The 21,426-nt window shown below is 34.9% G+C and overlaps 1 protein-coding gene across 1 annotated transcript in view; it reads right to left on the bottom strand.

Moving 5' to 3' along the window:
- Positions 1-21,426, bottom strand: part of SNTG2 (syntrophin gamma 2) — a 116,853-nt gene that overhangs the window by 77,391 nt on the left and 18,036 nt on the right. The window contains exons 4-6 of the mRNA XM_058020809.1: positions 16,869-16,912; positions 16,718-16,759; positions 1,704-1,791 (exon numbers count right to left, since the gene is read on the bottom strand). Coding sequence (XP_057876792.1) covers positions 1,704-1,791; positions 16,718-16,759; positions 16,869-16,912 — 174 coding nt within the window. The remainder of the gene's footprint in view (positions 1-1,703; positions 1,792-16,717; positions 16,760-16,868; positions 16,913-21,426) is intronic.

Raw genomic sequence — 21,426 nt, forward strand, 5'->3', positions numbered from 1 at the left:
AGAGGGCACCAATGTTGCTGGACCTACATGAACTACTTGAGAAAGTGGCAGCCAGCTTGTGTAGTGTGTACTAGGTGTTAGTGGCAAGGGTTGATGGGCTGGGATGTCTCCAGAAGTGGGGAATGGTTGAGGCTGCCCTGGGCCAGGCACAGACAGATCCAGCCAGATCCCACATTACCACTGGGCCCTGGAGCTGAGCTGGCAGCACCTCTGGGAAACTATTTAACAAAGGGTAAAATGCAGAAGGGTGGAGAAAATAGTAAGGGAAAGAGTGACACAAAAACCAAATGAACCTCAAGGTCAGTGAAGAAGGTGATGGACAATTTATTTGTCTTTGTTTCTCATTGCCTGAATCTATTTTAATAGACAATACATTTGTCTAAGTTTTCCCACATTGCCTCTGCTTTGGCCATGATGGTAATTAATAGCTAATCTCTTTTTTGTTCTATTTGTACACCACATCCTGTTTGAGAACAGGGAGTGAGAGAGTGTCTGAATGAGAGTTTGGCCCTTAGCTGAGGTTAACCAATGACAGGCAATACAGTTCAAGTATGTGATGTCAGTCTACAAGATGAGATACAAGTTCTAGTAGCACTGTCATAGTCACAAATAAATATGCCCAATGACACAGACACTACTGGTAAGATGCTGCTAATTTGCCAAATTCATGTTTAAGCTTGGACATAGTTATCCAAGGAGCAGTCAACATAATTTTAGAGTTGTCTGATGATCCAGTAGGAAAAGTAAGAAGACACATGAAGACTCATTATAAGAAAAACTGACCATATATTTTCAAATGAAAATGATGAGCAGTAAACACGGAAAGAAAGTTTCTAGCATGAAATGTATAGTTCAGCTTAGTAGAGGCCTGTCAGGTTGGCTTTTCACAGGTATAAAAATCTAGATTAAATGAATGACACTCTTCTAATGGCAAGGTCTAAACTATGACACCTACGAGTCTGCTGAAAATAGGAAAACACAAGTATATAGTTGAGTGCAATTTAAAGAAATAAAATCTAAATCAATCCAAAGAACAAGACACATTTCAAAACTTTTTGCTTATTTTGGAGAGAAAATAATCTGCTAAAATAAACTGGTGCAAAATTATTAATTTGATCAAATAAAGTGATTTATTATGAACACTTTTCTACTTGCAACACTGATGACAACTGTGCAATTTGAATATTTTATCTGATAATCAAAAGAGCCCCAAACTTCCATGATCTGTATTGTTCATACAATTTTTAGTATTGCTACTGTTAAAATACTCAGCTGTCTCAACATAATTCTGCTGACAAAACAAAAATAGCAAAGTAATTTATGAAATACACATAATTAATGTTATCTATTTGTTTGGTAAGTGTCCTTAAAGTAACTTTCAGTGTAAATGTATGATTCAAATGTTTGCAAACACTATTTATTGTATTCAGGCAAAGCTTCTATTGAAAAACTTTCAGCTATCACCCATGACTGTACTGCATCTTAATTATTTTTTTCAGTTTTATTTTGAATAAATTATACATAAGAAGCAAGGGAGTATGCATTTGATTCTTATATGTTAAACAGTAAAGTAGACAGACAATTTTCTATTTCTTCCTGTGAAGCACTCAAGGATTGAATTTCTATTTCTGTCACTGTCAGCTTATTACAAGAATACTGCAAAGAGGAAAACAAATTACTCCCATTCACTAATTTCCTCTTACCTAATGGGAGCTTTAAAAATGATGGAGCTTCCCTGAGGTATTGAACTGTGATGGTAACTTCATCGCCAGCATTTCGCAGTAGGTGTACCTGTCAAGTGTGACAAATAACAACTACTTTAAACCAAAGAACGATCAGTCATGGAAAGCACATTACTTACAATGAAATCAACATTTCTGTTGATCTATAATAAATTCAGTGTAAGCATTTCTGTCTTAGAATGTAGAATAGTTGAGGATCCAGCCACATCAACAATGGAAAAGAGTAGGCCAGACCAGTAGAACAACCTGAATAAATAATTTGCTGGGCAACCTGATATTACATACCAGCTGAACACAACTTCCACTAACTGATTTTATAAAACTGACATAGGATAGTAGGGAAATATGTGTCTATGTAGATAAAATACATTAATTTTGTCTGTATACAAACAGAAAGATATATGGAAATGTATTAATACATCATACATATCTTGATCTTAAGTATTTGGTTTGATTGATTTGGGTACCAAGTTAAGCACACTTTTGTGATTCAAATACAGTCTTGAGTTTTGTCTCTTTATTGTCTGTAAGCATTTGTTAACCAAAAGGGAACACATACACACACACACACTTCTAGACATGTTTTAAACCATCAGAATTCACTTTGGGGAATAGCACGCCATCACATAAAGTATTTTTTTAAATGCAGAACTACACATATTATCTCTGATGGAACTCAGTTCCTACTACAGGGCAGAGGTGTTCCCCAGTTTCATATCCATGACTCTCAGGAAACAGGTATTGTGTTTGGTTTGCATGTGGCCTGTACACAGGGCCTGCATATCCCTGACCCAGTTTGTCAGAAATGGATGCTACAGCTTGTGGCCTCTAATCTGAGCACAACCAGAGCATTCATCCTCCAAGCAGACAAGGAACTAACTGTAGCAAACCGACTTATATAGATGCATTTAATGGTTTGATGTGCTGGGAGGAAGCTGGTGGTAGTGTTGTTCCAGACCACTGTGTTAGCACAATGCCACGTTGGCCAACATCATGAGATGCAGGATTACCTCAAACATCTTAAGTTTTTCACTTATGTACATAAAATAATGCTTACACCAGAGACTGATGTATTTGCTTGCATGAAAATATCAAGCTTATGTCTGATGGAAACCAAGAACCCTTTTTCTCTTTTTTCTTCCACCCCCATCTCCCCCCTCACTCTGCCTACTCAACCCCAGAAATCTCAGTGTTGTGCTTTTGGGGACAACTGACTATAAGAGAACCTGAGGTCTCATTGTGGGAAAAAACACTGTGGAGAAAAAGAATAAGATCACTGATTTCTGACTAAACCATTTGAAGATGGTCACAACAGGAGGAAACAAGAATGACAGTGTAGCAAACTTTGCATGCATTTTTAAGGTCACAGAAAAGTATGTTAGGGCTGCAAAGCAAACCAGTGTGTCCTAAATTCTAAGGTGCAAGAAAACTATGTCTCTTGAATTCCTCTGCCCCTTATTTCCTACAGAAAATTTCCTATTTCCTAGTTTAGACATTATTTATTACTCAATAAAGACTGAAGATGATTGGTAGCTTTGCTAGTCTCACTCTACTGTTTCAAAGATAGGACAACCCTCCACTCTTACAAGGATATTCCCTTCCAAATTAAAAATGTCAGAAAGTATGAGGGCAGGGAGAAGTCACAGCTGGCAAAAAAATACAAGATCCTGTTACCAAGTGCTGCTGTTCTTGTAATACCATTTTACTTTTAACTACATGGTAAATCTATTAAAAATGCCAACTTTAGTTTATGATCAGTACAGAAACAACAGTTTTTTGCATAATTAAATAGAAAATTTCAAACCAAACAGATTTTAACTGTAGTCCTGATATATCTAATGGGAAGAAATATAAGCCAAATAAAATTAATACTGAGAATTCACTTTTTATTCGTGATTGCCTTTTAAAATAAGCTAAAGAAGTGAAGAAGTTTAAATTTACCTTTGGAACAACAGGAAAGAATTTTAATTTCTTAATTGAAATAAACCTTTTGCAAACAAAGAAGAACAACTATGTTTCCTCCTAATTAAGCAAGGAATGTTTTCACACAAACATTTATATTTATCAAGAGATGAGAGGAGACAGCATGACAGATTGCCTAATATACTTTTGGAAGACATCAGTCAAATTTTACAAAAATAAATCCAAAAATTGTTGGAACAAAACAAAACAGTAGACTAGAAACTGTTGCAGAGTATGAGATTTCATTTTTTATTTCAAATTATACTTTGAAAAGGAAATAACTCCAATATTAATGATTTGGTTTAAAATTTCCAAGCATCAGTAGTCTCTTAAAAGATATTCACACCGTATCATACTCTCTGAAGCTGCTTAGTATTCTTTGGGTAGTGCCTGAAGAGGCCAGAGTGTTGAACCACACACATACTAACAGAACTAAATCAATTTCAGTGATCACAAGAAGGTCTTAACAGTCAGAAGGTCACTAAATAATGCACTGCTCTGTGATGCTGAAGCTTTTGCAAAAGTCCACTAGGTCCAAAAAGACAAATCCAGTATCTTTGAAGTAACATTCACTGCTACGCTGTTGTAGTAAAATTATTAAAAGAGAATTGCAGAAGTGAGTGGGTTTTGTTGTTTTCCAAAGGTTGATTAAATGCATTTAGTGCAGCTGACTCTGTGTGTCTGTGTTCATGCACTTACTCGTGTTCATGTGTATAAAGGAAAAAAGGGCTTCAGCTGAAAAGCTTGCTTTTCATGCTGGCTCCAGTTTTCAGGCTTTGCTTATCTCTAAGAACATTTATCAGCCCAGGGTTTATTACGCTTCTCTTTCTCACATGCATTTCTCAGGAACAGAACAAAGAAAATGTTACAAATATAAATAGGAGATTCTATATCTCAACTAAGTACAGCAGAGAGTCTGTAGAGAAAAATATTACTCATATTTTAGAAAAACCTAATAACCTTTGTCATCTCATTTTTACTGTCAACACCCAGTTAAGGGAAATTCTATATACTTCTATGCAGACAAGCCAATGGCACAATGCAAAGCTGCTGGCATTCTTTTTAAATTCTGGTTCTTTGTGTTTACTGTGATTTGAACTAAATCTTCAAACATATCTGAACATTATTATTCACACTGCTCAGAGATTTAGAAAAGGTTTTGGCTGTTTGAAACAGGTTCTGTTTTATTAAGAACAGCACTTGAAATTGAAAATGAGAATGATTTTGATGAATTATTTCACCCATATGGCCCCTTAGCCAATATCTGTTCTGAGTGCAGAAGACAAATCATTTCACTGTGGCCATTTAAGAGATTCAACTCTAAAGTATTTGGTAATATATTTTCTAGAAATCAGTAAAGATCTTACGATACAAAGAAATCCTCATTCACAGATATGAATCTCTAAATACAAAGAATCTGGATGATAACCTTACACTTTAAACATAGGAAGTTGGATAAAATTAATCTTATATGGCATGCCTTGAAGAATATTTAGGTACATAAATGTGACTAAAAGTCTGAAGCAAAAATTCTGAAGTAGAAGGATGTGAACCACCTGATGAATGCCTGAGCTTGAGGTACAAGCATTTCCCAAATAAAACACTTGAAATTCACACGAAATGCAAGTTTTGGACTTGAAAAGTATCTGGGTGGAATGTTATTTACAAGCCTGCAACAGACCAGATAAAAAACTGAGATGTGGTAAAATATATGAAGAATTAGACCATAACATATCATAGTAAAAAAACAAAACAAAGCAAAACAAAAAAACCCCAATGAAATATAGAAAACTGAAAGTTTTAAAAAATTCTTCACTTTTCAGACAGAATGATAATGTTTAACACTTAAAATGCCTCCGAAGCAAAAGTATACTTTGAGGCACTTTAGGAAACTTGGCAATTTCAGCTCAAAGCATACAAACAGGGCTAAAAAATCTGGTATTGTGCTTATCTGTCTATGAGTAGGCAAGGGAGATATGTGACAGACACCTTGCAGTACAGGTAGATTTTAAAATTATAGTAGACACAAAATGGCTTTAAAAATAGTTTTTAAAATTAAAATTGGATTTCAATTCATATTGGAAGACCACAAACAGAATTAAGTTAATTCAAGAAACAACGACTTCTTGTCTCTTTTCCAATGGTCAAATATGGAATGGTTTCAAATAAATATTTTTGATTCTTCTTTTCCTTAGCATTGCACTATTCAGTGAGCAATAATCTCTTTCTAAATGCTTAGCTGGCTAATACAAAGCAAGCCTTTGTGTCTGAACAATTTATACAAATATGCTAGGAAAAATGGCAGTCAATGTAGCCTTTGGAAATTTTCACAGATTTAAACTTAACCGCAATTTATTAGTTTACTCATTTCTTAATTCTAAATTCTAAATTAAGTAATTTAATTAATTAAACTTATTAGTTTACTAATTTCTAACTTTTCTCTAATTTCTGCCTATAAATATAGTAGAAGATATTTTACAGATAGCTTCAGTATCAATTTAAACAAATAATGCTGCTTCTGTATGATATAAATACCAGGCATTATGAACAAAAAAAAAATTAAATTTTATTTTCATTATTCTGTACATATTTTTCTATTTAATTAAACATCCTAGTGTGTAATTAGTATTGTGTAAACAATGCTTGCAAAACTGTCTGGAAGATCAAAGGTGCTGTTACATGCTGTGCATTGGAAAATAAATTTTGAGTCGACTTGGCTGTTCCCTGAAACAATAAAAGTTTAAATAAACTTGCTTAAGGATAACTATTACCTGAAACATGAAGACCCATTCCTTAGAAAGTAAAATTTTCAAAAAATTCCAAGAATATCAGAACATTATGGGGACTTCTCTCTGGAAATGAAGGTCAGTCTCAACTGTGATCAGTGTGCTATAAACAAAAAGGGTTCAAAACCACAGAACTGAAAATTAAAGAACAAGCAGTATGTTTTACTGCTTATCTGCTGTTTTGCTTTACTTGTAAAAAGAAAGAATTGCCTCAGGTATCAAAAACTCACAACACAGAGATACACATATCTGACTACATGTGATTGCAAACACATATGGTAAAGTGGAATCAGTACCCATAGAATTGCAAACATTTCTGTCACAAAAACCCATTTCTGCAGTCATTTTCAAGCAAAGAAATTGGAACAACCTAACCCTGCAGGTTCATAATCTTCAAGTATATATAGAAATTTTTCTAGATGATACTTAAGTGGTTGAGTTTATACAAACTCTAAGGAGCACAGATTGAGCTAAAAAGACTAAATGCAGGTTTTCATGTAGCCATTACTTTCCCATTTTCTTTGTTGTTTGCTTGTATCTGTAACACCTCCACAGCTCTCAGAAACAGATTTTATCTGACCTGAAGTTTCTGAGGAGAGAGGTATCCACCAAAAAACCCTGCCATTTTTTAATGGCAATGGTATAAAACGATGATAAAGGTAACTTCAGTTGAAGAATTGGCAATACTGAATAAAGGCTGTCTTGTGCTATCAAATGTAAAAACAAAACCAGAAGATTTTGAAGTTGTCAAACTCAGCAGGTCATATGGGTTTAGAAATTGCTAACAATTTGGACATTTCTTCCTTTTCTCACAACAAACTTTTCCACAATGATCCCTTTGATCTAGGTCTTCTAGCCTACTCTACAGTTAATACAGGATTAAAGATAGGAAGCACCAAGAAGTGCTTTTGTTGCCTACACATTAGCTCATGAAGTACAAGCCAGAAGACCCAAGGAGTGATCAGTCTAACAGAGTGCCCTGCAGTTTGAATCAGCCACAGAATTTATTTGTAATCACTCATATGTTCATTCTTTCAGAGTTAAAGAACAGAGGTACCTAGAACACATAAACATTTCTCCTTTACTAAACTCCCTACTGTTAGAGAATAGATTGTGGGAGAACAGAAATGGGGCTATGGCAGAGCCTCATCCCTAATGGGTGGAGCTGTATAAGACATGCATTAAGGAAGAAGTGTGGAAAGCTGATGTGTACTGACCCATCACAAAAGATAAAAGAGCATGCTGGTGCTATGCATGTGAGAAAAGAGGTATAAAAAGTGGTATGGGGGAATAATAAAGGGCTGATGCTTGCCACTATTTTCGGTCAGTCGTGTGTCCACTGCCACCTTACAGCATGTAGGTGAACATAAAAGAATAAGAGGAATACCTGCAGATAAAGTTCAGCACTATTTCATAGTAGTAGTACCCCTCTATGCTAGTCCTTAATGCTTTTGTTTCCCCAATTCCACAGACATGAAAGTGCTACTATCAACATAAACCTGCAGATCATCTGCAATATTCAGCACAAATCAGGGAGAAATCTTTTTTAGGAAAAGCCCCATACCTGAAACTTCTTTATACTGTCTCAGAACTGTAATCCTGAGAACGATTATAGACCTGTTATTGATTCCCTGTACTTTTGCTACTGCATTCAGCTTCAGAATAGACTGCCATAAAGTATATAATTTTATTCAATACTAAAAATTTCCTTCACTTGGAAAATAACATGCTATTTGACAAGGGGAATGGCATTCAAATCCCACTGTCATGTTGCAATCTCCTGAATTGGTCTCTCTTCCCTCAGAGAGCTGATTACAGTCAGAGCCATAACTGTTTAAATACAGGGCTATACTTTTTCTTCCAGACATTTTTGTATTAGACTTTTTGATGCCTAATATCATATCAGACAGAAAAAAAAAAAAACCACCAAAAAACCCTTTTGATTTTCTAATCCAATCCTTTAATACTTTTGATGCACTGTGGTAGAATATTTGCCATTTGAAGTGTATGAATACACTTCTGCTCTATGACTGTTTTGTCTGCTCTCTACAATAAGGAACAAGCATAGGTGCTATTATTCATCCTCAAGTCAGCAGCTAAACAAATGCGTCTGAAATATCAGTGATACCTATAAGATCCATACACTTATTTAAATCCCAATCCTATTAAATCAATAACTTTATGAGGAGAAACAGTACTTATGTACAATATATACTGTGATCTCAAAGGAGTAAATCCCTCTTGTGATCAGAAATACACCAATTTTATTAATGGGTTAATTTTATGTGGTTGTAAGGCCTCTATATAACTTATATTTCCCTTTCCATTAAAAAAAAAAACTTTAAAGACACAACTGAGTTTCACTTATGTAAACAGCCTAAGTCTAATCTTTCACAAACATTTATTTAATTAATATTTTTGGAATCACCAGGGCGCACACTAACTCTTTATTAGCCTGCAGCTATGTTATGTTGATAACATCGAGCTAGAGCACTTCAAAATTCTCTATACCTTGATGAAATACCGAAGGTCACCTAATATAAGGCAGCAAATTAATGAAAAGCAGAAAACACTGTATAGATAGGAAAAAGAAGGTGTAAGAGAGAAATGAGATGGAGGTGATGCTGCTTAAGTTAGTTTAGTTTCCACTCTGAGATACTGCTCAGAGTGGAAACTGAGCAGAGTGACTAAGAGATAGACTACTTTGGGCACAGGAATAAGGATCAAAGGAAGCAGGAGTCTTCATACTCATTATCAAGGATAACAAGAGACATATTACAATATTGTTCATGAAGCTATGAAGTAGCTTTTTCTTTTCCTACCAGCACTTTCAAAGATAATTCCCCCCAACCTCCCCACTGATTTACCCACAGATAGCTTACACCCTTTTGTTCTTATTCCAAGTCCCTTTTTTATTCACGTATTTAACCTACCTCTATGGTACTCAGTTTTGTACAGGTGGGAGGTGGAGGAGGAGATGGAAGAAAGTGCCCCTCTACTTATGAATAAAGTGGCTGGTATAATTTCTCATAAATCCTTTGTACGTCTTTCAACACTTATTAAAGAAATAAACAGAAATTTAAAAGGGTTAAAAGAAAGGCCTTTCAAAAAATTTTTTAAATATCATAACTCCTTGTACCCTTAGAAATTACTTAAAATTGTAGCTGTCCAGCCACACTGTTGTGCTTTACCTAAGTGCTACATTTTGCATCCATAGCTTAACAAAGATTTCAATTCTTCCTAAAGCTCCTTTGTGTGAGGTACCTGAATTCTTCCATCAGTTTTAATTATAGTAATTCTGCTTTTGTGCTCAAAGATTATGCACATTGGGAATGCTCCTAATGCCAGAGTACTTGCTGCTACTCTAACGTAGGAAATGAAGTTCCTGTGCAATGATGGAGGTAAAATAGCAGAGCTGAAATATGAACTACTTAATGTAAATACTTTCTTAACATATTTAGAGCTTGAAATAAAGTTGATTTCCACAATTACATTACAAAAGCTTCATAATATTTTAGGCTTAAATTTTACGCAGGTACTTATGTTACTCCAATTAAAAAAAAATCTTTCTCTGAAATTTTGCTATCTCCTACAAAAGCACAGTAAGGGAGCAAATGGATGCAAATTTAAATGGCAAAATCATGTTTTAAAGCATGTGAGTTTTATCATTTGCATGTGAAAGACATTGGAGACCAAAAGTATCCTATAACTTGTTTCTTAGTGAGAAATGTTGCCAGATGCATTCAGTGAGGAAATAATCACACTTCTCAGAGCATCTGGAAACAATGAGAATGAATTGTACATTCCACAAAGTTGTAAAATTATATTGTAATTAGATGATTTGAGGTAGCTTTATCTTTATGCGGTGCTGGGATACAGAATACTTGTGGGAAATTAGCACCTGGAGAAAGGAAATTAAATTTAGATAAGTTTCATCCAAACAAGGTGAAAAACTTTTTAAAATTATTTGTCTCACTGTCATGATAACTTCTGTTCTGCTGTGACTAAATCTCCATGAAAGTAGCTCAGGAAAATTCTATGGGATAACTGAAAGAAAATTACGTCCAGCAAATATCACATATTAGCCTTTTTGCTATTGATGTTTATTTCTAACCACCTACATAGCAACAGCAAATTTTCTGAAGTACACAGTACTTAATGAAAGTCACTACACTAAACTCATTAATAAATGCTGCTTAATAGAAGTTGGTTCATTTCTCCCAGTTCCTGCCTCAGGTCTGATGCATGCAGCTGTCCTGCAGATATATATTCAGTATTAACAGGTATTTGCTGTCCACATTATAGATGACTAAAGCATTATTTTAGAACTGACTGAGGCAATGACAAATGAACAATGAGAACTACTACTAAGATAAAATTAAGAAAGTAAAATCTTCAAAAGATTGATAACTTTTCTCTGGTGTGTCTGTAGTCCTATAAATATATAACAATGCATTAACTAAACATAAACTTCATGAATTTTTCATGTGTAAAGAGCTTCTCAATGAAAAACAACCTATAGAAATGATGCAGTTTCTTGAACAGCTGTGTGTCAAAACTGCATTGTGCTTGAAAGTAACCTACAAACAGTTCCAATTCTATATGCTCACACTGGCTGATACCAAATATGTCTCCTAATAATAAAGCAAGGGGTTGGTCTGAGATTATTTCAGCAAGCTCCCTGTTAATAATACTTCTGGGTCATGGATTTTACCCATGATGTTTCTGTTCACACACCTTTAGGTAACTGGAGACGCTGTCATAGCCTGGAGCACATCAAAACCTTAAGCCACTCAAGATATACTTACTCCACACCCTAAATTGTTCATTTAAAGAAAATTATAAAAGCACCATATTGAGAAGACAATATGTGTAATCAAAAACAAGATGAAGTTTCTTACACAGAAACTAGTCATAGAAAAATTGGTATTTGGAATCCTCTTAATGTCTTTTTGAATACCTAATGACAATGTAGGTCAGTGTTGGAAATTAGCTAAAGTGAGAAATGTATAAGATGCTAAAGGTTTTGGCTTAAACACTAAGTAGAAATAGTTTACTATAATCTAAACCATCTGAAAAACCAAAAGCAATCTACGCAATCTAAAAGCAAACCCTGTAAATTACTGAGAAAATGTGAGAGCCATGCAGTTGAAGAAAGAAATCAAACGGTTTCATGACATGCAGAGGAATCACACAATGTTCACATGAGGTGAAAAAAACTCAGTTTCTGGTTCTTCTGGATCCGGTTTGAATTACCCTTCTAATATTAATAGAGTATTTCTTTTATGCTGAGAAAACAAAAAAATTGCAGGACAAAGGACGAACTATTCAAGTAAATCATTCAAAGCATTGCTAAAAGTACTGTGAAGTTTCAATATTACCATTAAGATAGACTTCCAAGAAATGAAACATGCACACTTTGTCTACACAGAAAAATAGTCATTTTTCCTTAATTTAATATCCATTTTATACTTGTTGTACTTGAATTACACTCTTCATTTTTTACTTATGAACATCTTTTCTGTTGGGTGAAAAATCATGTTCAAACCAAAAAGTACCCCACAGGCAAAACTTCCGAAATTCAAGAAGTAATTTGAAGCTAATAGTCAGTCTAGGGTCAGAAAGATGCGTAGGTCAGTAAGGGCACCTATATATGTTAGTGTAGCAACTTCCTGGGCAATCTAGCTAAAAAATTTCCTTGAGCTTTGATCTGTATTGCTGACTATTTCTAGCAGTAATCTTAAAACTTCTGTGTATATCAAATAAAAACTTTATTTATTTCTCTAAATGTCATAAAGCTGTTGCCTCAAATATTAATGAATTACGTAGTCCAATATTAACATGTGGTTTAATCAACAGAGCATAACACTGTAATTTTCACATTGTAAATACATATCTTAATTTGTTTGAAGATTAATTATTGCAATAAATCAATAAAATCTACTTATAAATATAGTCATATTATTAAGATATTATTACACAGTAAACTTTGTAAATAAAAAATTATTTTTTCTACTTCTCAAGCATCTATCTGAAAAGCTAGTTCATAATTATTTTTATATAATTATAATTTATATATATATATAATTTCATAATTATTTTAATAGTCCATCACTCTAACTCTATGTTTTTTATTATTTTATTAGTTTTGATGTATTTGTTGAGTAATTAACCATTATGTGCCTATTCTAGTTATGTATTCTCCTCTGTTTTTCTATTTGATCTCTTTTTTTCTGTTATTATATGGATAGTCTGTGCTTCACCATTTGGAACTGAATTCCAGAAGAGCATGAAGAGAACTTCAATTCCAAAATAGCTAATTCACAAATGAAAATAAAATCTCAGTATCTCAATGAAGATAAACAATTTTGAGGTTCAATCCTTGTATCTCAATTAATCAACCTAATGAAGAACATGTTCATCACTGCCAGCCAGACATGCCAATGACACATTAAATAGCATTAAACATCTTAAGTACTAAATACTTAAAAAAAAATTACTATTGACTAAAACCTGTTTAAAATTCTGAAAATCTAAAATTATTCGTATTAAATAGATTTTCTGTTTTAATGGCTAGATTCTCTGTTTTAATGGATATTGTTTATTTAGCAATTTCCTTTGGTGAGAATATTCATAAATAAAAAGAAAAAATGTTTCCAAGTACTTTCCTGCATCACTGGGCAAAACTCCAAAGAGATGAACATTTGTGTGGAATACTAAAAATGTGTCAAACATCCTAATACTATGAAATACATGAATAAGATATAGTAAGAAAAAAATAACATGCAACACCTAATTTTCCATTTTTGTATAACTAAACACCCTCTCCTGCATTTTCTAGTTAATGGAAATAATCAGTTTATTAATCCTCGAAATAGGATTAATTTCATACAAAATTAAATTTGAACTAATCATAGATTCATACAAAACAGTCTTCAAGAGAGATTACGTAGAACCCTGTCCAATTCCCCTTTGAAAGGCAACAGAGATGGTTTTTCATCACATTTCCTACAATTTGCTTGTGGTGGAAACAAGCAGGTACTTCTAGCGCATTTCAGCAGAGGGCAGTGCTTACCTCGGGGACTCACAAAAATCTTTCTGAATCTAATTTTTCTCTTTCACTAAGAACAGGGAGAGAGAAGTACTCAGACACAACACAAAATGCCAAGAAGTCTGCTCTGCTCTGTGATTATCAGGTGGGCCAAGAAGATGCTCAAAGGGCTGGAGCACCTCTCCTATGATGGCAGGCTTTGGGAGTTGGGGTTGTTCAGCCTGGAGAAAACTCAGGGGAGACCTTCCAGACTCTAAAGGGGCTACAAGAGAGTTGAAGAGGGACTTTTTACAAGAGAATGTAGTGATAGTTCAAGGGAGAACAATTTTAAACTCAAGAAGAGGAGGTTTGGAGTAGAAATTAGGAAGAAATTCTTTACTGTGGAGATGGTGAGGCACTGGAGCAGGTTGCCAGAGAAAGTGAAGATGTCCCATCCCTGAAGTGTTCAAGGCCAGGCTGGATGGGACTTTGAGCAACCTGGTGTAAAAGGAAGGTGTTCCTGCCCATGGCAGGGGTGTTGGAAGTAGATGATCTTCAAGATCCCTTCCAAATAAGCCATTTTTTGACTCTATGAATCTAAAAAATTCTGTTGAATCAGAAAACTGCAATCTCATGTTTCATTTCCTTTCACAGTTTATTGTATTTATATCTTGAAAATTGAAGTCCCAGCCAAAGAACACCAAGTGGCACACTTTTGTGAACTTCAACCAAAATACTCCCTTATCTTTGCTTCCCTCTTTCTCTCCACTCAGGAGATCTGACTGCTCCTTTCATGTTATGCACACTGACAATCTGATTAGCCACCAGGGAAAGAAAATTAAATTGCCTCTCTGATACACAATACAGAAACTATATTAATCTCTGAATCAACATTTTCTGCATTCTCCACACCAGTAGACTATTTCTAAAAATAAACTTAAGTTTCAAGGAAAAGAAATTATTTTCAATTTTCAACACTTATTGTATTACCTACTACAAAAGCAGAATTTTTCTTGGCACTGATTCTGAATTATTTATTCTATCCAAACCCTTAGCCAGAACTAATGTGTGATAGTGGCAGCTTGAATAATTGCGGAGAAAAACAAATTCTAGTATCAGAAATGAAAAACAAAGAGCTAGTTTGTTGTTCAGTTGTTGCTGACTGAGTAGCTAATTGTTTGGTTTGCCCAGAAGTAATCACCTTTTAACACTGCTGAAGTTCATGGCTCAAGAAACAAAACTCCCCCTGATTGGTACAATCAGGACTGGCTAACTCCATAAACATCTCAGGAAGGAAGATGGTAGGTAGCAGGCAGAACACACTGGCCTCCTTTCCTAAAGTTCTCAGATTTTGTAGCCTTCTCTCCCATGAATTAACCCCAATAGGTTTTAGGTCTTTAACACCTGTGAGCCATACTGATGTACAATTACACTTGAGCTTCAGTTTTGTAAAAGAAAGGTTTTTCTAGTGTGCTGACTGTGTGCACCTCCTCACATCCTGCAAGGGTGAACTAGCAGACATTCTAAAATGGCAGAAAGTTAAAAAAAAAAAAAACAACAGAGAAAAAAGTCTGAAAAAGGAATGCCATTGTGAAACAAACAAAATAAAAAACTGAAAGAAAAATTTTGAAAGCATTTGTTAGAGTTACAATTTAAAAAATAAAATAAACCACAAGACAAACAAACAGAAAAAAAACCCAGAAAAAAACGGTTCAACACCAAAAAAGTAAGAAACATTTGCTTCTGCCTCTTAATGCCAGATGCATATAGAGCAAGCCAAAAGAATGACTCAATAACCTTTGACAGACTTCCATTGTATTATGTTAACAAGGTTGGGTAAACTTGAACCCAGAGTGGATTAAGACTACCCAAGCCTCACTAATGAATGTGTTTTGAATAGAAGGGCTGGAGCACCTCTCATTTAACCTGAGTGACATTTAGGGCATCCTTTACAGAGAGAGAAGATGTAGGCATGATTTTCTAAAAGAAATGAGTTCTTCATCCTTAACCTCCTGCTTTTTGGACAATTACCCATAATCACTACATTTCTATATTACTAGCTTAATATATTGTAACAAGCTTAATATGTTATATACCTTCTTCCTTAAAGCATTTCCTTCAAATTGCAAACCCACAATGTTCAAATAAAGAGAACTTTATCTCAACCATTATTTCATAAAAATGCAAAGACATAATTTTGATAAAAGAAGAAATAATAAATGTTCCATTCTCTGAGGAGCTTTGCCAACAGCCCACCTCATCTGATAGAAACATTTCTTATGTCTATTGCCTGACACATTCTTCTAACCCTATTCTCATCACAGTAACAGGCTGTGGTAGTAGCAATTATGCTCAATGCTTCTACTGAATTCCCATGTACAGGGAAAGGAGCAGCACTATGCATTTCTCTCTCATTCCTCATCTCTGTTGTGTTGCACTGACAGTTCTGGACCACTTCTTACTTTTTACAAACAATTCTTAATGGAAATAGCTTACCATTTTCTGAGGAGTAGCTTTCTGGAAGTTTAATTTTTTTTCTGTGCAATAATAACACAGGCAGCAGGAGGGCAGTTCACCAATACACAATAGATCTAACTATTACTGAGACTGTCTGTAAGAGAGTCAGCTTGATGGTATTAATCAACACCAAGAAAAGGACTGCAAGATCATGCAGCTGCACTTTATCTTGACCTAGAGAGATCACCTTCAAGTAATAAAAGCAAGTTTAGTTCCTTTGGCCATGTAATTTCTGCCCTGCTGATAAGACTGCCAAAGCCCATGTCATTTATGGTTGCTACAGATGTTATTCTGAGATACTGGTCATAAACAGGCAACAGGGGTAACAATTTTTATCTATAAGGCCTTGCACTGCAGACCAGAAAAGCACTGCACATCAAGTGAATGTGGACTGGCTTTGTCATCATATGGTCAGTCTGATAAATGAAGCAAATCTGTAAAACCTGACCACTATTCAATTATTTTGTTTCAGGTTAGACCAAGCATTATGGCAAATTTGATTTCAAAATGGAATTAAATAACTGGAAAAGTTTTAATAATCAAATACATTATAAACCTGATAAATAGCACTGTATTTATAGTAAAAAAGAGTAAATTCATTTGAAACAAGATCAGAGACAGAACTGTTTGGACATAAGATATTTTGTACACCAATAAAAAATCAAAATGGAATGACTTACCACTTCTTCATGGGTAGCGCTTTCTACATTTATACCATTAACCTAAAAACAGATACAATAGGGAGAAAATTATTTGTAATGGGAAGTTATTTACTGAAATAAAAGCAAGTAAGAAACAAATGTCTGTAGAAAAAAGCAAATGTTTACTCACCTGTATTATTGCATCTCCTATAAATAACATTCCTGTCTGTTCAGCTGTGGGATTATAGAAGGAGTAAATTTTAATTGATAGTAGTACTGAAAAAATGCTATATTCTCTTCCAGCAATTGTTTTAATACACTCTTCATAATCCTCATTTGAAACTGATTTGGTCGTGAAAATACCAATGGCACAGCAATCAGTATTCATCCAAAATGGTAATAGACTCCTAGCAATTTTAAACACATTAAGAGAGCTACTTTCCAAGCATAAAGAACTTGTTTAGTATGGAATACAAATGTCAATTCTCACTAATGAAGGATTTCAATAAATTATGTGGAAAATGTGATTCACACTTTTCATTATTCTTCCACAAAAGGGAAACAGGGACTGCTGTAATTAAAGAGGTTGTGACTAGAATTTAATACAATTCTAACTTGAAGTTTGAGTTAGTTTTGTCCTAAAGAATAACATTATTTTGATCTACAATTTGCATATTTCCTGCCTTACAGAATTAATGGGGATAATGTTATGTTGAAATTTCAATCAACTCTCCATAGATACAAACAATGACATTATTTTGAGGTCTATTCACTAACTTTCTAAATTTTAACTTTTTTTTTGTTGGAATTTGAGGATTTTTAACTCATGAAATGCATAATTAATTAAAATTAAGGCTCTTATCCTTAAAAGACTGATAGTATTAAAGAAAGCCTATTAGTCTTATACATGACCTTTAAGGTCACACCTTGAGGCTTAGAAGAATGCCATCAATGTTAACAAAGAGAGTACTATGAGAAAAGAAAATAGAAGTAAAAAAGAAAGGACTGAATAGAATATTCTTGATTTCTGCAATTTAGCTGTTGCTACTGCAAATGTGCCTTTTTTACAAAATAGCACTTTTTAAAAAATAAATTGTTCATCACTCTTTTGGCAGATAAAAATTACAGTTCATTAGTAAATACTTAGGAAATATTTCTCTATGTATTTTAAAAATCATGATACAAGTTGCATTGGAGGTCATTACCCCACTTCTCATCCTACATTTTATTTATTTATTTTATTATAATTTTTATTAGCTTGCATAGAAAAGACATCTATGTACAGAAATTTAAGGGAATTAAAGCATTTCAAAACTGTCACAAAGCAATCAGAAGTAATCTGTTCTGGGTACATACATTGGTAGAGGTGATGAACATTAGTGTGGGCATCTCAATAATAAACTTCTATTTGAGATGTTAGTAATACATACATCAATAGTGGAAAATGTGAACAATTTTTAATTCAGGGCTTATGTTAGGGCCATTGGACTGTTTTAAAAAAGTGGAAGCATCTTTGAATTGGGGATAGAAGGAAGAGGGTGAGTTTGAAATTCCAGTTGAGGCAAAGAAGAAAAGGATGAATTCAAAGAATGCATGCCTTGTCCACAGTGTCTGATTGACTCAGAAGTGAGTGGAGAAATCTTAAGCATTCTTTGTATCAGCAAGCTGCCATGGTTTAACCTTAGCTGGCAACTATTTACCATGCAGCCATTTGCTCAACCCTCCTTTCCAGCCCCATTCTTCTACCCCATGCTAGCCCCCAGGGATGGGGACAAGACTTGAAAAAAAAACATAAAAACTTGTAGGTTGAGACGAGAACAGTTTAATTTTTGAAGTATAATATAATAATAGTAATGGAAAGGAGACAGCGTGCAATAAAACCTAAGAGAAACGAGGGATACACAATTCAATTCCTCATCCCCTGCTGACTGATCCTTAGCCCATTCCTAAGCAGCAACTAGCTCCCAGACAATTCTCCACAGTTTATATTCCAAGGATGATGTTCTATGGGATGGAATATTTCTTTGCCATGGAATATATTTTTGGCCAGTTTGGGTCACCTCTCCTGGCCATGCTTGCTCCCAACTTCTTGTGCACTTGTTTGCAGGCAGAGCATGGGACAGGGAAAAGTCTTTGATTTAGGGAAAGCACGACTTAGATAGAACTAAAATATCAGTGTGTTATCAACGTCATCCCCATACTCAATCAAAAACATAGCACTGTACCAGATACTAAGAAGAAAGTTAATCCTATCCCAGCTGAAAACCAGGACACAAAAGTCACATGTGAAGAGGCAGAAGAGAAAGAGGTCATGAATCAAAGCAGTTGATGATGAGGCTCCTTATATCCATACTGTAAATTTCAGGGATTTTAAACGAGATCAGACTGGTCATCCAGTCTAAGTGCTCTCAAGTGAAGAGAAGCTGACCAAGGAAAATTAGTACAAAAAACTTTCTGTTTCATGGACCTCTAAGCAGCCTATCCTAGGGCACACCAGTGCCACACTGTGGGGCACTTCTGCTGCCAGTAACAGCTGCAAGAAGCCCCAGCAGGCAGAAGCAGACTTGCTTACAAGTACTGCAACAGTCCCTGAAACTGGAATCAGTGCAGAACCTGGACAGCAACCAAACAAGGTGAAACACAGGGACAGTGTGTCCTCAGCCTCCTTGAGGAGGAAAACCCTAACAAGCCAATCCTCAGATGTTACTCTGTCTGTGCAGGGGTCACAGTTGGATTCAGGCTCCAAGCCCTGCAGCAAGGCAGATGCGTTTGTTTGCTCCCCAACAAGTACCAGTCAGCTGATCTGTGGGCCACTGATGTGTAAGGACAGCACATGGGCAGCAGCAGTGCTGCTTTCCTGAGGCCCTGTGCTCTTGGCTCTGCTGGGCAGTCAAAGCTGCTGTTGCTTTTGGGCAGATCCGCTGGAAACAGCAATATAGGAAAAAGCATAGTAAATAAAGAGATGTGGAAATGTAAGAAATTAATTTGGAAATAAATTTCTGTAAGAGGTGGCAACAGAAAAATGTAGGGTAAGAAAGCAAATCATCCTGAACCAGAAAATGTGTGAAATCTAAGATCCTGATGGAAAAGTGCACGATGAAGATTTGTGGGCATGTAGGTAGGTATTACCATTTTCCTGGATGTTCATCTATTTGTGATACACTGCATAATAACACAACAGCACAGTTGTGCAGTATTGTCTAAGTCTTCTGAGAAAAGTTCTTCATTGTAACAAAAGTATAAGAAACAAGAGTATTCATGCAAAAAAGGAAAGACTAAATTCTAGACACAGCTAAAATTCTTGAAATAACCCTATTTAACAGATCAAGACTTAAAAAGGAAAAGCAGTGATATGAATAGGTATAAAACCTCAAGGAAGAAAACTGGGTAAATGGAGGATAGTAACTTGGCAGCATAGAAGACAATTCCCTTGTCTTCTATGGAGCAGTGGAGGCTCAACCTTTCCCCCAGGACTGTTGGCTGCCAGATCAGCAAAGACCCATTGCCCATTCCACAAGGATGATGAATACTGCAATATCCTCATCCACCTCATGTGTGTTAGCCAATAAATTTTATAGTTTAGGAGCACAAAGCAATTATATCCTGCTTGCAGAATCTTGAAAAACAATCAAGGCTGCCCACATAAGCAAATGAGAGAAGGAGCATTATGTGGTCAATGCCAAACACTCTATGAACTGAAACAAGTATAGCCTTTGGGACAACCAGAGAATTTTTTCTAGAAGTGGATTATGCTGCATACTAAACCAATAAGCAGGACTCCTGCTGCTTGCTGACATGTCTCTGATGAAAGTCTCTGGGTTTAGGCGATGGTCTATAATTTAAAATCAATGATGGTTACTCAAAAATACGTTTGTCATACATGAAATTGTAGAGGGTGTGTCACTACAATGCAGAATTTACAATATAGTTTAGAAATATATTAGAAATAAAGTGACTGGAAAAAATATTTGGACAGAAAAAGTCAGTCCTGTTTCTATAAGGCATATTTTAAACCTGAAGACATCTATTGATGTTTCCATGAAATCACATTCTCCCTTCATGACAAAAATATTAAGTAAAGTCTTCCACACTTTATCAAAGTTTCTCCCACTGGCAACATTCTCAAATGCAAAGGTGCTTATGAAAGGCTACTCTAAAAGTATCAGTCATTACGTGTAAAATGAAGCAACACTAAAACCAAAATACTTCAAAAAGAGCTTTGCACTACCACAGAACATATAACCTTATTCACTGAAAAAGTAAATGCAACTTTTTCAGATTCCAGTTTGCCTCTTGAAGTTTTACTTGAAAAATAGTGCTAAATCACCTTTACTCTTCATCTTAAGTAGCTTTAAATAGGTTTAATGCTGATTAAATGCTGTACCTTGATTAAATTCAAAAGTAATACTGAACAAAGGAAAGCAGGATGGAAACCTAAAAGGGCTTATGCTTAAGTAATGGTATGAAAATAATCACTAAAAAATCTAAAATTTATTTTTGTGTATAATAGATTTGAAAAATTTTCCCAAATGTAAATTATTCATCATTCTAATCTCTAAAAAACCCAGCCTCTCTTAAGCCATGAACTATTAAAATTCTTTTGCACTCAGTGAGAAGGGAAAAGAACCAGTAATTCTGGCTTTGCTTTGCTTACTTTTCCTATCCACTAAGACTGAAGAAAGGCTGTATCAAATTTTCCAAAATTTCCAAGGTAGTGAAATGGTAAATCTACTGAATTGAATTTACAA

The sequence above is a fragment of the Melospiza georgiana genome, chromosome 3, assembly GCF_028018845.1.
Source record: "Melospiza georgiana isolate bMelGeo1 chromosome 3, bMelGeo1.pri, whole genome shotgun sequence".
Taxonomy (NCBI): domain Eukaryota; kingdom Metazoa; phylum Chordata; class Aves; order Passeriformes; family Passerellidae; genus Melospiza; species Melospiza georgiana.